This window comes from Tachypleus tridentatus, chromosome 6, assembly GCF_004210375.1.
Source record: "Tachypleus tridentatus isolate NWPU-2018 chromosome 6, ASM421037v1, whole genome shotgun sequence".
NCBI lineage: Eukaryota > Metazoa > Arthropoda > Merostomata > Xiphosura > Limulidae > Tachypleus > Tachypleus tridentatus.
Genome location: NC_134830.1, coordinates 54705255 through 54733078, shown reverse-complemented (window position 1 = coordinate 54733078; position 27824 = coordinate 54705255). Strand labels below are relative to the sequence as shown.

At 32.0% G+C, this 27824-nt stretch overlaps 1 protein-coding gene across 1 annotated transcript; it reads left to right on the top strand.

Moving 5' to 3' along the window:
* Window positions 1-230: 230 nt before the first annotated feature.
* LOC143252548 (RNA-binding protein 45-like) lies at window positions 231-27824 on the top strand. Its single transcript, XM_076504868.1, has 9 exons — window positions 231-669; window positions 10434-10686; window positions 11814-11972; window positions 17183-17335; window positions 17686-17815; window positions 18730-18857; window positions 19235-19482; window positions 21302-21457; window positions 27179-27824. Exons 1-8 carry the CDS (start codon window positions 331-333, stop codon window positions 21443-21445), a joined length of 1554 nt encoding a protein of 517 aa, XP_076360983.1. The 5' UTR covers window positions 231-330; the 3' UTR covers window positions 21446-21457; window positions 27179-27824.

Sequence of the window (27824 nt, the reverse complement as noted above, 5' to 3'; positions counted from 1 at the left end):
AAAACACTCACACTTTTGCAAATATGTCTTTCGTTAAATCTTTATTTGTTTCGATACTCAAGGGAGTAAAATAAATCTTACTTTTATTGTATTTTTCTTAAAGCATGTGAAAAGCTAATTAATTAACTATTTATATTTACTTTATTTTGCTATTCCTAACCAAATGAAATACAAAATTTGTAAATATGTGTGAAATGTATTGAAAATACACACAAACACGCAATATTTTTCATTTTCTTTCTGTAAATCAGTTGTTTGTAGTTGTATAGTAAAACAGAAAGGACGTATAATTACCCTGGTTAAGTCAAGTACAAAGAAAAGAGTACCAAAATGGCGAATTACAGCGGTTATTGGAGAGGTTACAATGGTGGTTATGGCGATAATACTTCAAATTTTAGATCCTCTGATAAAGATAAAAGAGATAGACATGATGGTGCACCACCGCATAGTAGACTTTTCATACTTTGCGATAAAGAAACAACTGAAGAGGAAATTCGCGAAGCATTCGAAAAGTTTGGAAAGATTGAAGATATTTGGATTTTGAAAGACCGACAAACTAATAAGCCTAAAGGTGTAATCTATGTGAGATTCTCTAAGACATCAGAGGCAGCATCAGCTATGGAAACAATGGATGGCGAACGTTTGCGAAAATATCACATGCCAATGAAGGTAAGTTTACCGCGTTCTACTTTCATTGTTGTAGCGTAGTTAACTAATATAAATTATTATGCCAAGATTGATTAATTACCAAAAGAAAACTTCAAACATGGGATCTGTCTGTTTCTGTAATCTCATGCCAAAGGCCTGTTTTCAAATGCTCGTACTCATTCTGTAATAGTCATACTAATAGTACTAGTAAGACTAAGATGAGATTTATATGCAAAAACGGCTCGTTTGGGTTGAGAAAATATTTTACATAGAAGAGCAAACAACGTTTCGACCTTCTGTGTAAAATATTTTCTCAACCCAAACGAGCCGTTTTTGCATATATATTTCTCTACATGTGGGTTTTCTCGACATTACTGATTAAGATGAAATTTGTTGCATGTATAGAAGGGAGGCTAACCTTTATGAATAACACTATGTAACACAAATTTTGTTAGTGTATAGTGTGTGTTATTTCTTGACTGCTTATGTTGTAAAAGTACGGAATATGACCATTATTTCCTTAAAACTTTGATTGTGTGACCTAGATAATGAAATTTAGAAATTAACCTATTTTTGTGTGAGAATGGGCAAATTTGCACATTTTCATTTACATAAGGTCTGAATAAAACAACATTTGAATCACTATTTACAAGTATTGTTATACAAAAATGAACAAAAATTTTTAGAAGTGAGTAGTTTTTCGAGATTGGTGACTGTAATGTAAATCACTGCCATGTATCAGCACCACAAATAATCTTTCATCATTTTTCCTTATATGCTCCTTGGTAGCAGTGTTCAAAGTCCAGTATATCTTGGTGGAGCACTTGCCTTGCTCCTCTGAGTATGCTCCCATGTTCTTGAATTTATCAAGGTGGTCGTCAAAGATATGAACTTTTAGGGATGTCCTGCAGCCCACTTTGCCATAGTTCTTCACTGAAGCCTCAACCAGTTCCATATAATTTTTGGCTTTGTGATTACCCAAGAAGCCCCAAACCACTGCAACAAAGCTGCCCCAAAGTTTTTTTTACTTCCTACTGAGCTTCTTGGGGAATTCTGTGCACTCGGGAATCTGCTTTATTTGTGGTCCAATGAAGACACCAAACAGCTTAGGGAAGCAGTCTCGAAGGTACCTGAAGGCTGCAAACTCCTTATCAAGAGCTGTGACAAATTGTATCATAAGACCCACTTTTATGTGCAATGGTGAGAACAACACCTTCGGGACTTCCATTAGTGGCTCACAATTGAAATTGTGCCTCTCTACAGAGAATTTGATTATTTGTGGCCAGTGCTTCCTGTTGTAGTGCGTTGCAGTGTCCTTGCTGTCCCAAAGGCAAAGATAACAGGGAAACTTGGTGAAGCCTCCTTGGAGACCCAGGGTTTGTCTTGATCCCCAACAGACATGCTGAAATATGCATTGTAGGCTTCACAAATTTTAGCAGATGCTATCACAGAACATTTTTTTGCTCTTGTCTTGATAAATTGGCCACATACATAGCATGATGTGTCTGGAGAATGCTTGCAGCTTCTTGATGCCATCTCTGATAAAATCAGATAGGTCTATGTGTTTACTTAGGCAGCTAGAACTAAACTGAATTGGTGAGTGGTGAGCCCCTGTATATATATATATTACTACGGAAAGTTCCAGAAAATTCTAAAAGGTTCTTGAAAATTCTTGTAAGTTCTACAACATTCTGTAAAGTTCCAGAAAATTCTCTATCAGCTCAGCACTTCTTCCTGGAATGTTCTGGAAAATGAGCAAATTTGAGAATTTCATTGCCCAGGTCACAAAAGCAAAGTTTGAAGAGAAAACAGGTCTTTTCTATTTACTTTAGGCATAAGCAATTGGGAAATAACACCTTCTGCCCAGGAACAAGAAAAAGTAAAAAAAAATTTTTTTACATAGTGTAATTTATGATCAACCACAATATTGTAACATATGAAATAAGTAAAGTTTAAAGTGACTCGAGCATGTGTGAGATTTGTATTTTGGACCATGAAGACATGACAAGGTATCGAATTTTTCAAGACCAGCTGATGTATGAAACTATGCTTCATGCTGATAAAACTTATGCACTTTATTTAATTGAAACTGAAAAATCCAATACAAATAATATGAACAGAGATTAAGACTATGAGTGTGACAGTTGGACATAGTTCTTACCTTTTGTATTTTTTGCATATAACCAAGAATCTACATATCACTATAGTCCAGGCCATATCAAGCGTAGCACTATAGTTGATATAGTCATCTAGCCTCTAGACTTACTGGTCTACATCTTCATGTGATAAAACTGTATTATCTGGAACATAGCATGTCTTTGTAAGTATTTTGTCTTATTGTCTTTAGAGTACAGTACAAAGAAAGTGGAGGCATTTATTTTTTGATTCTTCAGATAATCTTGTAAAAGTCAATATCATCTGTTTCCCTTCTTTCTTTTCTCAAGAGAAAATGAGAGATCTTAACCAATTCTCGTATGATAGTCCCTTCACCTCTAGGATCCCACTAGTAGTGCAAAATCTGGACCTGAGATTTCTAACATTATGTAACATGCACAATTCCCTTTCTACAGTTTGTAAGGGTATGTAACATTTAGTTTGGTAATGTGCTGGATGAAAAAAAAAATTGAAGGAGTTATGCGTAAGTTATGGTTTTGTGTTTTTAATTTTAGTGCAAGGCTTAATTTTTATTTTTAAAAGTAAAAATTTATTTGGGACAGAAAAGGTTATACAAGTAGGCTTAGTAGGGAAAGGTATTGTACAATCAATTTATAGGTTAATAATTAATAGAATTGATGTTAAATGCTCTTTCATGTTTTTCTCAAGTTTAAAGCACTTGGATTAGCCTTTTTTCTTCAGAATTTCACCTCAGTGAAACAAACTATATCTACCCTAAACAAAACTGTTTTTAATGAAAACAAATCAGCAAAGTCTGACCACATAATTGCAAACTTGCTATGACAATATTTAATTACTTTCCTATTGTTGTATCACTTTGGAAATAACCAGTAATTGGCTAAATTCTTGACTGGATTGTTGTTGACCCCAGCTGTGTTGATTTCAGAAATCTTCAAAAAAGCATTTATTTTAATTAATCATCAAAATAAAAATACTGACATCTATTGTTTCTTTTTGGTACTATTTATTGTATAAATAATTAGTTTTCTGTTTGTTTGTTTTTTCATAAATTTCTGATAATCAAGTAGGAGGCTCTATCCCCTCTCATAGACCTGTGCCTTCTCATACAATCTGAAAAAAAATGATGAGGAGATATAGATGCTTTCCCTAGATCCAAGCCTGATTATATAACATTAAAAGATAAGAGATTTGTATGTCTAAGTGTAAAAAATAACACAAAACACACAGTAAATTTACACATGATTTAACACTTATGTAGTCAAAAAGTTGGCAGTTATTGGTGCTGGCCAGTTGTCTGTCATCTAAACAGTAGTTCAAAAATAGTGATTAATGACAGATAATCTCAGTAACTTTACAATAACAGGCTTGAAAACAAAACAAGTTACAGTGCTAAAAGTGGGTTTTGATATCCCTTATTGGCCAGAGCATATGATGACCCATTGTATAGTTTTGTATATATTAACATATTTAATAGCAATATTTCATTTCCTTGGATAGTTAGAATTAAAACAGGTAGTAGTAATTTAATAATTGATTTTGATTAGTTGCTTATTTTTATGACCTGGATGTGGATTCTTGTACCTGGTGAGGGGACCTCACAGGGAAGGTTCTGTTCTTTTAGTTTACCTCCTCTGGGATCTAAACATCCACCCACTTGTTTGTCATGTGAGGTGACCCATGAAGGGAAAGAGAGAATCCTGGAGGTTGAGGGGTCCAACCCTAACATGCCACTTTGGCATTGAATTCCTGCAGACAGGTGACCTTGGGGTGGCTCCCTTGGGCCAATTGGCTGGTCCACTTGGGCTAGAGTCAACCAAATACCTGTGTTGGATGTTCTCAACAGGTGTTGCAGACATTGTATCTGCTGGTGTTTGGATATAGCTCTCACGAAACCCTGGTGTAACTGCAGTGTCCTCATTTGTTATTGTAGTGCGTCCCCTCATAGGGCTCCATGGTGGTTGGGGTCAGTAGGCAAGGAAATATTTTTTTTTTATTATGGATCTTTCAAATAAAAAATTAAATAAAATAGAGAAAAAATAGGTAAATGACCACATCTTGAAGATTGTGAGCAGCAATCTTCAACATCTGTAACACCTGTACCTCATCTTGTTATACCACATTTTCTTTCAGACAAACCTTTAGGGCAAATATCTCCCTTTTTCATTCAGAAGGGACTAGAGGTACTTGCTGGCTCTACAAAGTCAGTAAAGAAGCTTTGCTCTGGTGACATTGGTGGAAACATTCACATCTCAACACAGTGAACTTCTCTTGCATTCAAAGGTGATTGGGGAAATACCTATGGAGGTTTCGTGTCATGCTCATTCATCACGAGAAGTTATTGTTGAGAGAGATTTGAAGGACATTCCCGAATCCAGAGATTCTTGCTGGTTTCTCCATCCAAGGAGTTTCTGCAGTGAGGCATTTCTCCGCTCACAAAGATGGACTTATGATGCCAACCAGTGTTCTAATTCTAACATTTACATCACCATGTCCACCTGCCACCACCAAAGCAGGTTATCTTAATTGCAAGGTACGGCAATACGTTACAAACCCTCTCGGATGTTCCAGTGTCAGCGGTTTTATCATTTGAAGACATAATGTCATGGTTCCTTGACATGTGCTCATTGTGGTGGCAAGGACCACGATGCCTATGAGTATGAAACAGACCCTCATTGCATCAATTACAATGGCTCTCACTCTTCCTACTTTTGTTCTTGCCCTAAATGGTTGGAAGAAATAGAGGTGCAGTGTTTGAAAAGGATTCAAAACATTACTTACCCTGAGGCTTGAAAGTTGCTGTCTACCACTTCATCTTGGATGTATGCTGCTGCACTTCATTCTACTACTACAGTGGGAGTGCAGATGGATCTCTCTGTGCCTCCAAAAGAATCATTCTCAAACCAAATGAAAAGTCTTTTCACCTCCATTGTTAAAAAATTTGATGAATCAACTTCAACACTCATCTCTGTTCCTAACATACATTTCATTAAACCCTAATATCCACTTCCTTTTGATCCAGGTACAGGCATTTTCTTGGGTACATCTTCTCCCACCCCAAAATGCAAAATGATCATTTGTTCATGTCCCAAGTCACTGGAATCCAATTCCAACAGCAAAAACCAGCCCAGTCGACCCAGGGCAGGATCCATGGAAACTGACAAACCTCTCTTGAATAAAGACAATAAAGAAAAATGATGTGGTCTAAAAAAGAAGGACTCTCCACCCAATTTGCCTGCACACAAGTAAAAATGGCCACCTTGATACAATGGAACTGTCGAGGTTTATATTCTCATCTGGATGATGTCAAAGCACTGATTGCTTTCTACCATAGTTTTTTAGTTTATACATTAGACCTTTGTTAATGCAATTCCCTTTTAAGAATCAAAGTACATCTAGTTCGATTTGAAATTAGATAACGGCCATAAAGTCAACTAACTCAAAACCAGGACTGGAAAGGTCAACTTCAGGTAACTAATGCTGCTGTATGAACTACCCATTTGAACTACATGTTAGTCATCCTGGTGAGTTATAATTAAAATTTAGCTACAAGTCTTTCGAAACTTTACTTTCTGAAAATGGCCACAACTTCAAATAATGCAAAACCAGGACTGGAAAGGCCAACTTAAGGTGATTGATGGTGGTTTTTGTACTTACCTGTTAGTCCTCTTGGCAAGTTATGATAATTATAATTATGCTATAGAAAGTCCTTTACAACTTGTATTACTGTAGTTTTTCTCTTACTGCTGTACACTAGATGTAAACATTGGTGTTAATGCTATTTATGTATTTAATTCAAAAATTTAACTTTGTTTTGTTTTACTTTCATTTTAGCTTTTTACTGGATGTTTAGCACAGATAGCCTAGTTGTTTTGCACCATAAAACACCAAACCAACCAACCAATGAACTAACTATTTTTATGACAGTCAATTTGATTATATTTTCAATTAAACTATTATTGTAATAACCAGAAATACTTAGGTTCAGTTAGCTGATTATTTCATGATGCTAACCAGAGTAAATGCTTATTTAACTGTGTGATATGGAAGGGTTAAAATATGCATGTACTTTTAACAGGTATACATTCAAACATAAATTAACCCTTTTGCTCTGGGCTCAGTATGGTATACATGAGTTTGTCTACACATTTGCACACGTTAAGTATTTGCACTGTAACTTTTGATACATGTATATCTTCACAAAATGTGATAGACGTTTAGTAAAGCTTACAAGTATTGGATGTTTTAATGAAATATTTTTACTAAAAATTCGTTACTAGTTTATGTGCAAAGTGATTTTATGTTATGGTTAAAAAAATATTCTTTGTTTCATAATTCTCAAATATTATTTGCATAATCTCTAAAACCTTAAATTTATTTCAAACATTTGTATTCAGTAAGAGTTTATATTTTTTTATTTTCTCTACTCTGATGTGTCTGTTGCTTGACCAACATCATAAACATAAAAATTAGGAAATAAATATAAATTATGCTTTTCTTCATGCTAGAATGACCACATATTATAACACAAAAATACAAATGTTTAGTCAAAGTAGCTAAAGTCTCATAATGTTATATAATTATTTTTTTGATCTTCCAGTCATGCCTAGCCAACATTACTTAACTTGCATTGACATGGTGCATTCAAATTACCAATTCAGCAATATAAAACTGACCATTAGTTTTCCCTGTCTTGGCTGTGTTTTAATGGACTTGTATTTTGTAATACACAGTCACATTTCATTTATTATACATTATATATATATATGTATATAGATTGCTACTATTTAGAAATAAATTATTAAACTTATTTTTTTTAAAATATAGATGGAACAATAAATCAAGAAGTAAAGTAAATAATTATCTCTTCTAGCTATGACCTTTGTACTGGGTTGCTGCTGAACATACAGGGTGGCCCATAAGTCCCTACCCATCCATATGTTATCATGTTATATTCAATTATGCATGTATTATAAATTGTTTTCATTTGTTTCAGAGAAATATGGCTGATTTAAGCCCAGTTACACTTGAAAATGTCTCTCAGAACATGGCGTTGCATAATATTATGCAGCTAGAATGAGGGACAGCACACATATACACTGGATACATAAGATATATGGATGGGTAGGGACTTATGAGCCACCCTATAGGTTGCTAAGCCTATTAAAATTTTGCACGTGGAGGATATCAAACAAAATTGTTTTGGGCTTTATATATACAGTGGAATAATCAAAAAAATCATAAATAACTACACTAGTACCATAGAATTCCATTATAGTTTATTAAGCTAAGTAACAATACATATTTAGATTTAAAAAAAACAAACTTAAAAACATGACCTACCTCATTGAAATCTTGGATCAAAAGAATGAGGTAGCCTTTTCAAAGATTAAAATAGCTGAGAAAACTACTTTTGGGACATTTGAAGCTGTTGATTGGTTATTCACATGCATATATGGAAGTAAGTGTATATAAGTCTAAAAGTGGAAATAGTTGAATGGGACCACTGTTTGATTCAGTACATAAACCATATCTCAGGAAAATAAAAAGATACAAGGTTCTCAATTTATATTCTAACTTGACAATATTAGTGATATGAGTTCCTAATTTGTACCAAATTATAAATTAGTATTCTGACATCAGAAACATCTAATTTTAAACAGTGGTGCATTTAACATACCATGTGACTCACTAAAATCTATATTTAGGTGTTTTCTAAATAGTTACTTTTAAATTAAGAAATTAACTCATATGTAATATTAAAGTTTGAATTATTATCCCCAATTTGATTCCAAATATATTGACATGAATTCATACAACAGTAATCAGTAAAATTTTGAATCCAAGTCAACAAATGCAATGGCGTGGCCTTTGACCCATGACCAGTAGTGAAATGGTTAACCTACTTTTATTATAAATGTACGATAATAAACTGGCATCAAAATTTATTTTATAATTAAAACTTTTAATTTCTTAATTTGAAGAGGAAACCTTTAAATTCCTAGTCTTCACTTCTGATTCATATGATGCATAATTTTCTGATTTCTTATTTATAGATTTTCTTCTCTACCCTTATAAGGGTCTCAGATTTTTCAGTCAGAAACATATAATAGAGATATTGAAAAACCAGAATATACAATTTCAACCCCTTGTTTGAGATGTAACTACATCAGTTTCAACATATCCTTCATACCCTCTGTCATTTAAGGAATGTCTCTCATTCTTTCCATCTTACTCTTGGATATTTTTATAACCAATAGAAAGATAATATTCTAAACTACATGTAGTTTTGTTTAATGGTCAAAATCAATTATTTGCTTCGAGATGTATATGTTTAAGTTAAAGATGTTGCACCTCATAGTAATGAAATTGTTTAAGCCTGTTTATAAGTTGGGTAGAAAGCTAGATAGTGTTTGGGTGTCCCAGTGTCTGGTGTACTTTGTTTTTTAAAATGCATATTAGAAAGACAGATATATGAATTATATTGTGGACAACCACTGTAGTGTAGAAAAACGAAAAGTGATCCAATTGAAGTATGTTTCCAAGTACATATACAGGCTAAATGTTCTGGTTTTTATGTATCGTTTTCATATTTATTTACTATTATCTGTTTGTTTATTTTTTAAATAAGCAACTGAAATGTAATAATGAAAAACATTTCAGGTTAGGTATGAAAACTTGAAGAAAACGACTTATGGCCATTCCCTAGAGAAAACACAATTTACACACTTTGTCATTGTGTGACATAACCTGATTTATCTTAAGTTCCTTCATCATGTGATGTGTTGATTGTTATAATACTGAAAAGTTCAATAATAAAGCAATAAAACTAAAAGAAAGTAGATGTGAAAACAGGGGAAATCTGAGACTATTACAATAAATAATGTTTTATAAGTTTGTTACAATCTGTTGTCAGTCTAGGTAAAGAAAAAGGTATATTTGACTTTTATTTTGTATTTTCCAACTTTTTATTCACTGCATTAATTACTTTGCTACAGATAGGAAAAATAAGAGAGAAAATTTAAATTTGTACTGGGAAAAAAACTTGTATTAATTTCAACCCTGCATTAAGGCATGGGCTTACTAGGCTGAAGCCCAGGATATCACACTAATTAGGGAGCCTCAAGCTGTGACTATAAACATGTTACACATAAAGGTTCTGTTTCAAGGGGCCTCTTATAAGTTGAAAAGTCAAGGGTTAATAAAAGCCTTAATCTGATCTTGATTCATTTAGAAGATTCTAAGGATTACATACAAATAAAATATGAAAACTGTAAGATGAAAAGATTTATTTTTATTCATAACATGAAATTCTCATTTTTTTCTAAGACTGACCCAGTAATGGCTTTGTAAAGTCACAGGCAAATATTTAGTAAAGAATGTTTTATTTAAAAAAATTGGATATTTTTGTGTAACATTTCTTCTAATGTTCACTACAATTTTACTGTATTTTATGAATATACTCTCAATACATATAGCTTTATGTTATTTATAATTTCATGGTTAAATGGTACTTACAGGGCTGGTCAAATTGACCACACCTATCTCCGTATAATTAATTGATTAAATTGCCCCATTCTTGTTTGTAGATACTTTAGCTGTAAAGATTCTATTCTTTTTTAAAGTTAATTATTGATATGGTGTTTTCATAGGTAAGAATAGCTCACAACAGGGAAGATGGTAGTAGGAAAGACCCCAATGAAGAGGAGCGTGTGTTACGTTTGTTTGTCATGGTTCCAAAAACCTATACAGAGGATGACTTAAAAAAGGACTTTGAACAGTATGGTGAATTAGACCGTGTGAATATCGTTAGAGATCACAGTACTGGGGAGAGTAAAGGGTTTGGATATGTCAAATTTTTGAAAATGTCTTCAGCAGCAAATGCTTTTGAAAATTGTCCAAAAAGTAAGTTTTGAAGTAATTTTTAAATTTATGATAAAAATCTAAAAAATATTAATTTGTGTATGTTTTCACTGATTTCTGTATGCTAAATTTGATTATTATCATGTTAAAAATATAGTAAAAATATTTAAAAACAACTACTTTATTATGCATTTGTAAATAATGCACTTATAGTAATTCATTATAACATTGGATCTGGGTCCCTCACATAATACACGTGTTATACCTGATGGTTTAATCTATCTTGTTTTTGTGTTTCATTAAGAGTTTTGTATACCAAGGTGGATAAGAGGATTTATATTATACAGGTTTGGAAACATGACAACAGAAACCCAGAATGATTTACAGTTGGTTTTATTTGGTTTTGAAGCATCTTTGTCAAATGGTGAAATGATTGTGTACTTATTCACAAAAATGTTTGTGGCAGAGCTCTCAGAAACATGGAATCCAAAGTGATTCATGTATACATTTTCAAGTTTGTACATAAAATCAAATTATATTAGTAAATTTGTGCTCGGGAATTTCCGTTCATACACGTGGAAAAGGTAAAAAAAAGTTAATTTTAGTTTTCTATTGCTGTTACTGACATTAGATAAACAATATCAAACATAGTTACACTTTCTGTTGTGTGTTAGGTATATGTACATAATATAGTTACAAACTGTCTTATCCTATGTAAACACTAACTGAGTTCATGGATGTCATGTGGTTTCCTGTCACTTTCTCTCTCACACACACCTATCAAGGAAATGTGTGGGTAAACTGGCAAACAGGTGATGGGTAATTAAACAAGCTTCTTTTAGTCATGTAAGAGAAAAATGCAAACGTATAAAAAGGAATGAACTTGCAAATGACAAATTTTATTCTCCAGTTTTGCTACATGATAAACTATGAACCCAAATATGTGCTACATGATAAACTATGAACCCAAATATGTGCTACATGTTTTGAATTTTAGTTGCTATGTTCATTAATCAAAGGTTTGGATTTACTGTTTTTAATGCAGTCCTTCCTCATGATTTTGTTTTGTTTTACTTCAACTCTTCATTATTAATATTCTATATATATCTATGTGTATATCATAAATATATACAATGAGCATGGTCTTTGTTTTCTTTCTCTTTTTGCAGCTTTCAAGGCTAAATTTGCTGACCCAAAGCCATCTGGTCATTCTCAGAGAGATAAGAATCTTCCCCTAGGAGGGGGAGCATGGGGCTTTGATGGTTCAAAAGGAGCACTGCCACCACCTCCTCAAACAGGACCTATAATGGGACAATTTCCAGGGATGTGTAAGTGTGTGTTTGCCTGTATATTAGATCAAAAGATGGATCAGTAAAACTCTTTACTGTTTTGAACATGTTATCCTTTACTACTCATGACAGAAAGTTTTAGTGTCTTACATCTAAAATTTTATTCAACTACTTTATGTTATTCTCTATTGTTTATACAACACCTTGGAAGAGTAAAAATCTAAAATGTAAATTACTCACTATAGAATTGTCATTGCTCAGACAAACCATAATTTTTATAGCCTTCAGTTTTGTTTGGTTGCAGAGCTATCAGTAGAAAATCAGACCCTTCATTCTACACCCATATCTTCTCTTTCAGGATATGTTCACAGTTCTCTCTGATATGTAATTATACATTACATTTTACCAAGAGAAAGTCAAGGTTTTCATCTGGCAAATGACTTATTGCATAACACTGTGTTCTGAAAAGATAATAGTCAATTTAACTCTGAGTGCAAGCAACATTCCAGTGAGTAACTTAGAGACTAGTTTGGATGAATTCATGATGGCGATGTCTCATAGTTAAAAAGCCAGAAAAATTGAGAGAGTTAAGGAAAATTGTCTACTTTTTGTATGTCTATGCTCATTACAAATGTTCAATGTATTACTGGACAAACCTTTATTTTAGTTTATTAAAAATACTTTAAAATATTATTTTTTGTATGTGTAAGACTGCCAAATTTTGTGAAGATGTACAACTGCACAGAAAGTTATTAAATCTATAATGATTTTAAATAAGTACAAAGAGGTCATGTTGCTGGTCAAATTGACTGAACCCATATTGAGAGAGTTAACACACTTTGAAATGAGGAAAATGTGTGTGTTAGGAATGGAAATTGTGAGTATTGTAATAATGGTTCATGTGTAGCAATGTTAAAGAGGTTTGAGATATGATTTTTGAATATTTTAATACACTGGAAATTTGTTCTAGTCTTTATGACAGTAGTAATTATTAGTCAGTATCTTGTATTTTAATATATGTGTGTATTTATATCCACAAGTGAATCTTAGTTATGTTTTGGTTGTACGTATAGATATGTATACACACACACACACATAAAATAAGCATTAAGAAGTTTTTTGCAGAATCAATTGTAAATCCCACTTGTAAATTAAAAGCCATAATGGATATTGTCTGTGGTAAAAGCTTCCCAAATGCATTGGGGACATCTCTTCCACCAGATGGCTGATTTAAACAAGTCAGTAATCTTGGAAAATTGTCTTAAGGGTATAGAGTTGAATGCTTATACCCACATCTGCTCAACTTTTACTGTCTGCAGGTAGTTGTGGGAAGGTAGTTACCTCTAAAATTTCTCAAGTAGAAGTGAAATGAAACAACCCAACTATCTGTAATATTGCACATTTGTACTCTGTAAACACATCATCAAGTTCACCAGAGGCTGGGTTCCAACACACAATTTATTTTGTCCATAAACATTACAGCTACCCTGATTCTGCCATGAACCTTCCTTAAACTGATCAACTATATATAAACCAATGTTCTAATGAAAGCCTTGACTTAGAGACTGAAAAACTAGTTTCTAAAAAATTCAAATTTGGTACAACCTACTATTTCTGAAATTTATTTGATGAAGTAATTAATGAAAATTTTTATCTTTATAATGCTGTATGTTGAAATTTTAATTAGCAGCCTTTTTTCTCTTTTGTTTGCTTCAAGTTTGATATCTTATTTCCATTGTGTCTTTTCAATTGGAAATATAAGAGTGAGCTTGCATTTCTTTTATGACTTTTGATTATTGTATGCATTGGCTTTTTAATTTGTAGAAACATATTAGCGTGAAATTATTTTTGATGTTTATGTCAACAACTGTTAAAGGATACCTCAGTTTTGACAGTTTGTGTCAAAGGCTATTAATGTCAATAATTAGAAATAGTTGTCTGTAAGTCCTAGACTTGTTTACTACTTCTTTGTTAAAGTGTGTAGTGTTTATACCATTGGTTTTGCATCAAAACAGGTACAACTGTTAAAAGTAATCCTATAACCAATGTTTTTTGCTTTTGTTTCATAATTTCTTATTGAATTTGAAATGTTTTCAAACGTAGGAAAGAAAAAATACGTATGTGCATAGTTGAAGGAATTGCATCATTAACCTGTGAAAGTAGGAGTTGCTCATGAAACTTGGATACTGAAATGAACCATTGCATCATTAATTCAGTGTAGATATTTTAGTTAAAAACAAAGTTTGAGAATGCACAAAGCAGTAATCATTATTTATGAAATGTCAAGATTATTGGTGTACATTGATAGTAAAACAGATTAGTTAAGTTTTGCATGTGACTGTAACAGGTCATTACATACACCTTTAGACTTGCCAATAATTATAGGATTAAGAATACCACATTTTTTAGACATAAATTATTATATAATTACAATAAATAATGGAGTTTGTTACATCTCATTACCTTTGTCCAGTGTCTTGAATCATTGGACCTGACAAACTGTCTAGTCAAACTTTGAATTTGTTTTGTACATAATAAATGAAAGCCAGTGTAGGATTTTCTAATTTCTTTATGGGAAGTTATTGTTAAGGTTTGCTAATAGTGTTTAATGTTTACCTAAGTATTATTAGTGGTTGTGTTGTTGCTAAACAAATCAGTTCATAGCATGTAATAATAATGTACGATATGTCACTACTCTTTTTTAAACTGGGGGTATCACTGGTGTCCTTTGATTTTTTATTATTTGGCTTCTAGTAGTGTAAATACTTGACTAACTAACTCAATAGTTAGAAATCCATGTATTGTAATTTAGTTTTTTTTCCTCAATTTTTAGGTTGTGAATTGTACAAAAGTTTGCTTGGCACTATTTTAAAAAAAATTAAAATAGTCCATTTTATTTTGATATTTAACTTTTTAAATGTTGATCAAAATGTTTCATTTTGTAAGTCTACTTAGTTTTGAATTGGCTGTTATTCATTAGAGCAAGGGTTCCCAACCTTTTGGCACATGGGACTTGAAAATGTAATTGATGAAATAAAATTAATGTTATCCCAAGCTACTTCTAACAAGGCTTCGCGACTCCCCTGCCAAGGCTTGGGGTTGCGACCCACCGGTTGGGAACCCCTGCATTAGAGTATATATTGTTTTTATATTTTAACAGTTCTTTCACAGGCCAGGTACCCAGAATTGGGGCTGTATGGTAAACCTTAATATATAACATTGTTTTGATATGAGCTAAGATTGCATTTTTAACATCTTTTGGTTGAACGAAAATTCTACACAAATATATATGATAAAATTTGTATATGTATTGACCCTGTTGCAAATTTTTGACTCCCATAGTGCACAGTACTAAACTCAGAAGGTGTACATGTGGTGTTGACTTACCCTCTCGGCCTCTTGACTAAGACCAAACATAGTTTGTTGTGTTGTTGGACTTTTGTTCCCATTCTTGTGTCATTTTTATCAGAGTAGATATCAAAGGCTTGGACTTGGCTTCAGTGTGATAATTCTCATCACTTTGATAAATGGTACTCTACTGCTTCCAGTGCAGCTCACTTACAATAATGCTGGAAGACTGTACTGTAGGCTCTAGCTAGCTGAAACCCAGATTCCAGTTAACAAAAGTGCCATCTAGCTGTTTCAAAAGCTCATTACCGAATCTTCAATTTTGCTTTCACTTTGAATACAATTTTTTGTCAAAGCTTGTTGCACATTGTTGGCAAATGAGAATAGTTTACTGTCATCAGATTTCTCACAAATGTTGTTTCCATTACATTCATAAAACCATCTGGACCTCTTGAGAGTAACATGATGCATAGAATCTGTAATACAGTCATGCAGAATCCAGGTATTCAGTTGTTCTTAAGAGCACTGAAACTTAATGCCTTCCATTGAGCTATTTTATTTAGAAAGTTTGATGTTATTGTGGTTTGAATGCCAAATAACTGCCAAATTGAAGAGACATCATTCCTGCACACTGTTGGAGTACTACAACAATGCCTTGCTTTCACATTTGAGTTCTTGGATGACCTTCACTGTCACAAAATCCAAGGGATCCTCAAAAGTATAGCTAGACATTTCATCTTCATCACTCCAATGGATAAGTGTAATCAGTCTTTTTTTTTTTTTTTGTGCTATTAATGTTATGTGGCTGTTTCCCACTTGCTTTTTGTGCTATTTTGGCTCTTGGGTATAAACTGTTGCATCCACACTCACATCAAGGGCATTTTACACAAGTACTATGCATAGAAACTTTACACTTACAAGCCATTTCCTTCTTTTCTTTGTTAACTTCATCAATACAAGATCAGTACAAGTACTCACTGAATGTTGATAGTATGTCAATGTGGCTCCAGTTTTCATAAAGGTTGCAATAATTGCCTGCTTTTTGTCCAATAAGGTTTTGGTAAATATGTTAGCCAATAAATAAATGATCTGAAATGACTTGAAAAATTAGGTTATGCACAATTCTTGGTCCCTGGCCTGTTAAAAAGTGCAAAAGTAACCAGTTCAGGCTATAAGTTATAAAAGAAATAGGAAAAAATGATGGATATATCGGTGACATGGGTCTTTGAAATAGCATTAGGTCAGACTAAGTAACGTAATCTTTGCTAAGAATGTTCTTGATCAAAATAAAGTTCTACTTGATAAATATGCTTTCATTTCAATAAATTACAAGTTTCTTTATTCATCACATTCAAATAATATTTGGTGATTTTATGATCAGTATGTAGGTGCTTTAGTTATATGTGTAAATGCTGAAAGCACAGAGTTGGTGTTTCTTAAATTAGTGAATGCTATATTTGATATCCTTTAAGTTGAATAGGAAATAAATGAACAAAAATCATTCAAATGTCATATCTTTGTATCTGAAACTTACAAGTAAATAAATCATTGATGTAATTTATCATAGAGCACATGACATATATATAGTTTAGTGTGGCATCTTTTAGTTACAGGCTGAAAGCTCATAAGCTTATAATCATTTGTTACATGAATAAAAGTGCTTATCTTAGTACAGTTGCAAGATTCCATTCATTTTGTGCAAACATATGGTTGTTACATGTTTGAACGTAACTCCAAAAATACTAGCTGTGAATGCTTTTGTATGTGCGTTTTGGAACGTGGACAAAAAAACTAGCAAATCAACTGTATTACAATTTAACTATTGTTGTAAATATTTGTGTGTATTTATTGTTGTGGTAATATTATTGCATATAAAAAATAAATCTGTTGCTTCTTTTCAGTAAACAGTGGATATGATAACATTCCATGCATTCCTCCCAAATCTGATGATATGCTCAGAGTCAATGTGGCAGTTCCACAGACAGCAAGCTTTGAACAACTATATCACCTTTTTGACCTAATTCCTGGGCTGGAACGTTGTGATGTGAATGTTGGTAAGTTTACTTGTAACATTACACACATCATGTCTGTCTCTGAAAATGTCAAATCTTTTCACAGTAAAAATGAGGTTTATGATTAATTATGTCATTTAAAAAATACAAGAACTTTAGCTAAACTGAAAGCACATCATTAAATTTTGGTAACTAGGTTTATTAATGACTTTTAGTAGGGTTTATATTAGTATTCTCCTAATTTTAAAAATGCTACATTTCAAAACATAATTTTTTAATTTTAATTTATAATAACTAGTCTGTCTGTCAAAGTGTATGTTGTGTTTATGTGTGTTTCCATTACTTCTTACTAATTAATTTAAAACATTTATTTTGGTCTGTATCTAATACAGGTTTGGCCAGCTTGAAGTTTAATAGTTGCGAAGCTGCTACATGGGCAAAACAGAAAATATGTCGCATAGAGTACCCTCCAGGCTTTTTGTTGCAAATTGTTGATATACCACCAAGTGGTGGAGGAATGAAGTAAGTAAAACGATTATTGAGCTGTAAGTGCCTGAACACTCCTACAAAAAGTGGGGCCTATTAGGCCCCACTTTTCGTAGGAGTGTTAAATGGTTTTGTACATGTGATTTACATACATTTAGCTGTAAGCCTATTCTCTTACCAATATTATCCAATTTATTAATATGGGATGTTCCAAGAATTTGGCCTCATGAAGATATCTAACTTTTTTGTATGATCTACTCTCTTTATTTTTTCCAGATATACATTAATATTGTATTAAAGTACCAAGAATTAACGTACAGATTAGGATTTGGACTGAGTATTATATTTGTAATGAAATTAATCTGTATAATACATTTTCAACAACTTACGATGTTGTTTTTCGCTGGTCAGTTGCTCCCAGATTTTGCAAGTTTGTCCTTGTTTACTGAATACTATATATATTGAAACATCTTCTAGTTTTCTGCTATATATATGTAGTCACAAGAGTACTCTGTAAGGGTTTCAAACAAGTTTTGATAAGATATATATTGAGTAATGTGTGAGCATATTACGTTTTTTTTTTTTTTATTAATACCAAAGTGTTAAGTGTTGAACATTTTTTTTTTACTTGCTATAAACCTATATCTTCCTTAACAAACTCAGAAATAGAATTTTGAAATATTTAGAGTATTTTGTTAAAAGACATAGTTGGTAAAATGAAGTTGGTTGGTTGATTTGTAGCTGGTAAAATGAAGTTAATTGTATAGATTGACATCCTGGGATTAAATTTGAAGTAATTTTAAAGAATATATTTTAATATTTTGAATGATAAGTGTTTTATTTTTGTTATCCCTGTTATACAAGGATTTATACTGTTGAAGGTTTAATCCTGAGTTGTCTAGTTGTTTTATTATCATGTTAATTATCGTTATGTCTTCTTTCAATCGTAGAGCTGATACGGCACTTGCCTCGGCACCATCTGGACAGCTTACCAACCATATTGCTACCCTGATGGAAAAAATTTCAGAAGCAGCAAATGTACTCAAGAACGTTGGCTTCCATGTAAATAACACAACAGGTATTTTACGATTCTGTTGTTTCTTAACTTTTCCTTTTTAAATTAAGTTTACCATATTTAGCTATTTAGGTTACTTGGGCTTCAGTTTGTTAATGTAAACTCCATGCAGTTTAAAATAAATATGAGATTCATCCTTTGTTCTATGCATGTGTTTTGCATTTATTATTCTAACTTATTTGTTACTTATGTGATAACATAAAGAGTGGGTTGAAGAAAACAGTCCAACTCAACTCTTGTTTCAGAAGCGTAATAGTTCAGAAGTTTCTTTGTCTTGGGTTAGTTTGTCCCTGGTTTTCAAACTTTCTACATGTTGTATTTCCATTAGATCCCATAGTTTAGTGATTTTGTGTGTTTTTATAAGGAATTCTCTCTTTTAGGTGTTGGGCAATCTAATGGAAACAACATGCAGGAACCTGGAGGATTGCCTCCTCTTCAACCCATGGCCAAACCTGGTAGTGAGATGAAAGAGCGATTGTTTATTGTAATGCCTGAAAGACTACCAACCAAAATGTTGGAGAACCTGTTCTGCCGATTTGGAAACTTAATGGAAATCTATCTCCTTCCTGGGAAAAACTGTGGATTTGCAAAATTTTCAGACAAGCAGTCTGCACTTCGAGCTATGCAGGTAAGTATTTACATTCTTAAAATATTTTTTTAAATATGATACAGTTTTTAAAATTAAATTAGTGACAGGTATTTCTAGGGCATTTACCAGAAGTTTGTTTATTACGAATCATTATGTCATTATCATTTAGTAATATGATATTGGCATTAAACTGGTTAGCTGTTTACAATGCAAGCCTTGAATATTCATATGAAATATTTTTACATAAAATTCAAGTAAGTATTCTGATATTTTATTTATTTAAAGTCTAATTTGTCAAATGCTACTTTCAAGAACTGAAACTGTAAAAGGAGTTAATTGTGGCCAACTTAAAAATTAAAATTTCAAAAATAACTTTTTGATAGCTTTTGATACATAAGATCTTAATTATGTACAACACTTCATCAAACATTTCAGTGTTGTTTATCTTTGAAATTGGATTTATGAGTTTCTAATGTATGTATTTACACTTGCAAACTTTCAACATGGTTTTATGAGATGCATGGTTTTGCAGTTTTAAAAAGAAAACTTTTATGTTTTGACTCTAAATGATCAGTTGAGCTTTCACCTGTTTTTAAACCTGATTTTTTCAGGGTTTTTTTAGGTGATTTGTTTGTTTGTTTTCTCACTTTCAGTTTTCTTGTGCTATTGACTTTGTGAGTCATGCATCAAAAGTTTGCTTAGTTTGCATAGTTGCAGTATTTTGATACCATGTTCTGTATTTCTTGGACCCATTTCAAATTCTGTTTGGTGGTCAGTTTGCTTGAAGATTGTTGTATTAAAATTTTTACAGCTTGCACAGGCCATGTGCCTTTTGAAAGTCATGGATATTTTTAAGCAAATTTTTCTGTACTGAAAGTATTAGGAAAACGTTTACAAGTCCAACCACATCCCTCATGTTTGTATCAATGATAGTTTGTACCATTGTGTTTATTTCAGTTTTGCAGAAGGCTATTTCTAAAAGCTGTGACTTGTAAATTTGTAAACTTGGCACCACTGGTCAGTAACCAATTTTGAACTATGTACTTTTACAGATTTGTTATTGACCCTTACATTGTCTCTGATTATTACAAATTGAGAGGGTGAAATTTAACTTGCACAAAATATCATATATTTTGTACATTAGATTATATGAAAATAAAATTGTTTGGCTATTTTAATCCTAGTACATTTCTGTGGTTATTCTATTTCATCTTGCTGCTGACATTGGAAATAGAAAGTTCCCCACATTTTCAACTATAGGATATTTAAAAATGTCATTAAGAAGTTTAGCTCACTGGTTCTTGTGAATGATAACCAGTAGGCTAATTAAATAAAATAATAATTAATAGTATACGATGTTAAAGTGAGAAATGTATTGTTCAAAATCTTATCCCTAATTCTGATGTATTGTGATCTAAATAAACTAAAGCAAAAATTATACTTTGCTATTTAATTTTCAAGCTTCAAGAAAAATCTTAGTATCAATATTGCCTAAACCATTTCTGTCTGTCATATCCCATCCACCTTGAAAGGTTATGGTATTGGATAAAGGCCTTCTTATCACTGGGTCATGGTATTGGATAAAGGCCTTCTTATCACTGGATACAACAGATGTAGCATGGCTGATATACACCTTTTTACTTTCACTCAAAGAATTAAGAACATTTTCAACATATTTGAATTGATGTCCTGTAATAAAAAACATTATTACACATTAAAGATCTAACAATTCTAACATACATATAAGCTTCAAATACAAATCTTCCACTATCCTTTTGTTTTTCAAATTCTCAGTTGGAGGTGCATAAGTTATTATATATCATAACTATTAATGTATATCAAATCTTTTTTGTTTCAGGCTTTACATGGTTTTGAGATTGCAGGAGGTAGGATCAGAGTAGATATCGCAAATCCTGAAAAAGGTGATCGAGACAAGAAACGCTCATTGCAACAGGATGATGAAGACACCTTTACTAAGCAGTCTCGTAATGATGAGGCATAGCCCAAAGTAAAGGTACGTATAGCTTTTGACTCTAACAACCCTTTTTTTATTTAGAAAGACATGGATATTTTTATAAAGATCTTACAAATCTTTATTTAAGTAGTTTTCATCATTTTATGTATTTAGAATTTTGTTTTTTCTATAAAACCAGAAATTCTAACTGTATTAATGGTGATAAAATAGAATGACATACTAGAATATTTTTAACTCTTCATGTTTTAATATACAGTACTTTGTCATATAAAACTGAAAATTTTCAGGTGTGAAGTTCCTACGTTTTTATGTATATTTGCAGAGATGCCAACCATTACAATTTGAGCGAAATTATTATGATTTTGGTGTATACATTACGATTATATGCTCATACAGACAAATATTATGACTTGTTGCAATTCCCAAATTATTGTATATTATATAGGCCTATACAATAAAGTGATAAATTGTTCTCCCAGGGCTTCAAAGGGGTGAAAAGAAAATTTCTAGTAAGATACAAATAAATGTTGATAATAAATAAAAGACATAGTCCAAATGGCTATTTGCGATAATCATGTTTGTGCTTGAAATAATAAAAAATATTTGTATCTCCGACGTCTGCCAATAGTTTGAGTGCGGTGCTTCTCCATACTGGGTACGTGGGGGAATCCATAGTTACGTCATCAGTGCTTGTCAGCCAGTCAGTGCTCACGTACATGGGTATTTCTTGTTTTCTAAGTGGCATAGAAACACCAGTGTGATTGTTCACAAGATGGAAAAAAAGAGGCCTCGTTCACCAGATTCTTGTTTCTGGCAAATCTAAAAGGACCTAACTGTGAATCAAAAATTTAGGAAAGAGTATAGTGCAAAATATCTGGTCATTGCATCAAAAGTCAGTGGCAGCCAATGCGCTTTGTACAGTTTGTCACATCGATTTTTCTGTGGCGCATGGCGGAATAAACAATTGTTCCAGACATACAAAATTGGCACCTCACCAACAAAAAGCTGAGGCGAAGACAAAAATGATTCAGATAATGACATTTATGAGTAAGAATTCAGAATATGAAACCATAATTCAGAAGTGATGTTCATGCAATTCGTCATTGCTTATAGCTTAGCCCCAGCTGTAGCCGATCATGCAGGACATCTATTCAGATAAAATGTTCCCAGACTCTGATATAGCGAAAAAATGTGGCTCTGCTAGAACCAAAACTACAGCCATTGTACAAATGTTGTGTTGTGGAGATGACAAAATGATTTCAAGCATACTTACTAACTTTTTTTACAGTTTAGCCACAGATGGATCCACAGACATGGATGACTCAAAACTGTATCCAGTGGTTGTACGATATCTGTACGGGCTCTGTATACAATCATTACACACAGTCATTTGAAATAGTTGGCATCTCTGTATTTAAAGATTAAAAAGTACTAATTTATTATTCTAACTAAGATCAGAAAATAATGTTTTATCATTACTTTAACACACACACGCGTGTGTCTACATAAACTATTGGAGTATTGCATAGTTTCAGTGTTGTAAGTGTCTTTTTATATTAAGTATATTGTGTTTGTTATACTTCCTACTTGGGAGATACAGGAACTGTGAATAATTTGTGTTTAGTGTGTCCTCCTTTCTATTGTATCATGTGATGCACAATTGTGCTCAGCACTGTGACTTGTTTTCTAAGAAATTCTATAGTTATTATGTTCTTAAGCTCCTATTTAATATGTAAGCTGCTTCCATATCTTCACAGTAAAAAGAAAAAAGGTTGAAATCAAGTTACATAGTAGCCCAGAAAATCTCACATCAATAGATGTCAGAATTTGAAAAAACATATTGCTAAAAGGTTTCACAAGGAAATAATGTAGCACATTTCCTACTGTGCTTACATGTTCTACCAAACTTCACATCATTCACTAGTTATACTTGTTATAAACACAGATGTAAGACATAAAAAAAATTTACTCTTGTTGTACATTGTGTAGTTTTCATATTTTTAACAGCTTTTAAACTGCAAATATACATGTTAACCCTGTGTTAGTCTTCCAAGGTACTCATGGACCCCAAATATTTTTAAACATTTGTTTAAACACATATTCTTAATAACATTATTATTTAGCTAGTTTGTGTTCAATTGTTACACATAATTTAAGTGGTAAAAAATAAATAATTTGTAATATTCGATGTTTGTTATTTTAGTAATAAAGGAAAATATTTGGCATGTCAGTGTTTTTTGTTTCCACAATAATAGTTTATTTCATAGATATTTTAAAATTATTTATTTTACGATGGAGTCTGTCAATGGAAAATGTTCACAGAAAACTAAGACAAGGTTCAGTCATTTTGCATGTTCTCTGAACTTTTATTGAAATAGACTAGTTCATAAGTTAAGAGTTAATGTCGATTATTTTTTTTTCTTGTTGTTTCAGTATTTCTGATAAGATATAAGATATTCTTTTCAAAGTTATAGGAAGGCAAGTATACAAAGATTAAACAGTTTGTTTTTAAATTTATATTTTAGCAAAACTTAACACCAGGTGTTAATTTTTTATAATAAATTCTGTTGGCTGACAACTCTCACAGTACTAAGTGTTTTGATTTGGAGAGATTTAAAGAAATACATGTAATTATGCTGTATTTATAGTTCATGTGTGACTGTTATCAAAAGCTTCCATTATTCTTAAGCTTGAAAGTAACTTTAAAAGGACAGTTTTTTTTAGCATGGAGTGACCAACTCCCCATCATTTTATCAGTTTTTGTCACAATATTGTTGTTCTGAAATTTCTACTTCTTTTTTTTTTTTAGTTTGTAAGTATCTTTTTTTAATATGCTTGCTAAGTCCTTTATTTTTATATTTGTTACATAACTTTTAAGGTTTTCATGTTTTGGAGTTGACTAAATTAGATTCATTGCGATTCAACATATATATTTTTGTTTTCAACAGCAAGATTGAGAACATTTTAAGCTTTACAGACGTTCATAATTGTGTGAAACATTTATCAATATTCAGTAATGTCTGGTAGATTACTGATCTTGTAATAACAGCAGGAATATTGCACTGACAAAATTTACACAAAACTAAGTGCAATAACACTAATATAATAAACACACTGGAAATGATTGTTAAACAACAATTATTTTTTTTGTTAAGCTAGTGTAAGGTTTAGTTCAAAATTTCAAATGTGTTTTGATATTTCAGCAATAAGTTTAACTTTCAAACTTGGCAAGCATTGTAAAGAAATGAACAATAAATTATTAAAATTCATATTTCTCAAGTAGCTTTTTAAGCTTATTTTATCATGATAAATTTAATTTTGTACTAAAGTCATACATTTCATCAACGTGTAAAACAAATTTATAACATTGAGAAATGAATACATGAAAGATTTCAAAAACACTGTGTGTCTTGAATGTTCCAGTTGTTGATCAGTTTGTAACTATTTAAGTAACTTTTTGTATGTATTTTCAACTGCAATTTAAATTACAAGTTTCAACACAACATTCAAAAGGTAAACATAGGATAATTTTTGCACTGTTAAGACATTTTTGTTGGGAAAATTTGACTAACAAAGAAATGTGCAGTTTTTGACAATTGCAAAGATTTGTGAAACTCTTAAACTAGGGTAGCACCAAGACAGCAGATAATTGGACAAATAGTTGGAAAATTATCATAATTTTTTTATTGTAAGGGTTAAAATAATGTTATTGAACTTCAGCTCTTAACAGAATGGAGTAATTTTTATCTTAAATTGAACTGCTTACTTATTACGTGACTGTTTTTTAGACCTACATTGGTTTATCATGCAAGGTGGTCAGTCATATATTTGTTTTAAAATAAAAAAATTTAAAATGTAACACCTGTTTATCTATTTTTTTTATTTATCTGTTTCAATGGCTTAGATAGCCCTCATGTTAAAAACAGAACAAACTGTTGTAGTGTATTTCTGACTGTTAATTCTCACTGTGGAATTTTTAATCATAAAAAGTACTCGTTAGCTAGGTTTGAACATTTAGTTGTGCTGTGGTAGGTTTTCATTATGATAATGATGACCTGCACTGGTACATTGAAAGGTGGTCTCCAGAATACACTGTAAAACAGGTGTATGAAGACCAGTTAATCTTCAGTCAGACACAGCTGTGTGGGTAACAAATTGGACTGCATGTCAAAGAGTCCACAGTTCATATCCCATTCCTGCTAAATTTCACTCTATATTTTGGGTTCGAGAGTATGTTAAAAATGTGATGGTGAAATTTCACTGTTGGACTAAAGTAGCTCAAGAGTTGGTGATAGGTGCTGTTGACTAGCTGCCTTCCCTCTAGTCTTACCATTCCAAAATTAGGAGTGGCTGCATACAGATAGTTTGTGTAGCTTTGCAAAAATAGCTGGAACAAACTAACCATTAAACTTTCCAGATGAATTACTACACTTTCTTCAAACTATCTTTCTAATAACATCATCTGTGTTATAAAATACAGCCTTAAACCATCTTTAAAGCAATGTATACATTAATTCTGGGCAAAATTGGGCAGTTTTTTCTTCTTCTTTGGACCTTGTTCAGGTTATTGCTGTCTGTAACCTAAGCAAAACCTTAAATGCTAGGTGTTTGCTTTAACTGTTGGTTAGAACAGTTTATATCATATACTGGTTTGTACTCATATGAAGACTTCACAGTTGTTTGGCTTGAAATCATTAGCACTGATGGCATGTACAAACAGTCTGCTTTATCAGTTCTAAAGAAAGCTGGATTTTGTAAAGTATTTCTGTGAAAACAAATATTATTTTTACTTGTGTCTTTACAAATTATTATGTACTACTTTTAGAAGTAATATTATCCTGGATTAGTCATAGTTAGTGGCCCATTGATCATCTGAGATTAATTAACTAGTTTTGTTGTCTTTTTTTTCTCTTAGCTGCAACTTTTATTAACCTGACCTTACACAGTTAGACTAACTTTTTAAAAATAGTTATTTATTATCGAGTTCTTTGCATTTCATGGAAGTTCTGGCAATGACATAATAAAGAAACCATCTGTTTTTATCTAAAATCTGAAACATGAGAGAATAAGAGAAAAATTGTTCCTAAGAAAATGTGGGTACTTTATGTATTATAATAATACTCATAGCCAATAAGAGCATAAGATCAAGTCTTAAGTGTCTATGGAATCACTTCATGATGTGGCTTTATTTATTTATTTAATAAAAAAAAAAAAAACTACAAATATTTTTGGAGGAAAATCTTCACAAGATATTGAAGGTTTGTTTGTTTATTTTTATATTTTTTCATTTGTTGTTTGTTCCAAGTTGTGCTCTTAATTCCAAAAATTACAATAAGAAAAAAAAAGTTTAAATAACAGAATTGACAGTGTTATAACTGTGGTAGTAAAGACCTTTTACACTGTTACTTTGTACAGTTCAGACATTTGGGATAGAAAATATGGCTGACCAAAAACATTGCTTATGTGAACAAATCTTAAAAATTGTGTTTACATGGCTTTCTTTAAAAACAGACATAACAAGAAATTGGCACCAGTAACATGTCTGTATGTTCAGGACTTTATTATATAGGTTCAAAATCAAAGGATTTTATATCTTAATCATATAAGTTTATAGATACAGATTTAAGAAAACTTGTAAAATGCACAGTAGTTAGGACAATGTAATTGAAGACTATGAAAACACTGCAGTATTTGAAACTGATGAGATTATGTTGTCCTATGATTTGTCTTAATCTCTTTTTCTTTGTAAAACATGTGTAGGGTTAACAGAATAAGGTGATAACAGCTAACCTTTGTGACACATTCTGGGCTTTAAACTTCAAGTGTCGTGATACTCTTACCTTACCGTACTGTAGACGTATTGACATCGGAAACACTGTACAGTTCAAAGTCGGAGCATGCCACTACCAGGGGACTGTTCTAAGACAGAGAGCTGACATAGTTGAATACTTCATGCTATTAAGTGTGACAAGTGCAGACAGACGGAAAAAAAAACAGATCTGAATTTCAGGCAGTGCTGTCTCTCTAGTTTAGGCTTCACTACATGATACTATTTTTGATTCCTTGACATTATTTCTTCAGTTATGGTTAATGATGTAAGAGCAACATACTGTGCTAGAAAATATAACTTTAGTTAAGGTTAACGGTATAAGAGCGACATACTATGCTAGAAAATATAAATATAGCAGTTTTCTTCTGACTATTAAAGGTTAAGACAGAAATATTGTCACTGTGATAAACAATGTGGTAACAGTGTAGCCTAAACTAGAGTAGTAGCCAATTTTGTCTGCATTGTTTCATCTCTTTAACTTTTCAATATTCATCTTGTATATGTGTGTAGAATTTTACCATTTATGCCGTGGTGTTATGTGTATGAAAATTTCTGAAAATAAAAGCCCAGAGAAAA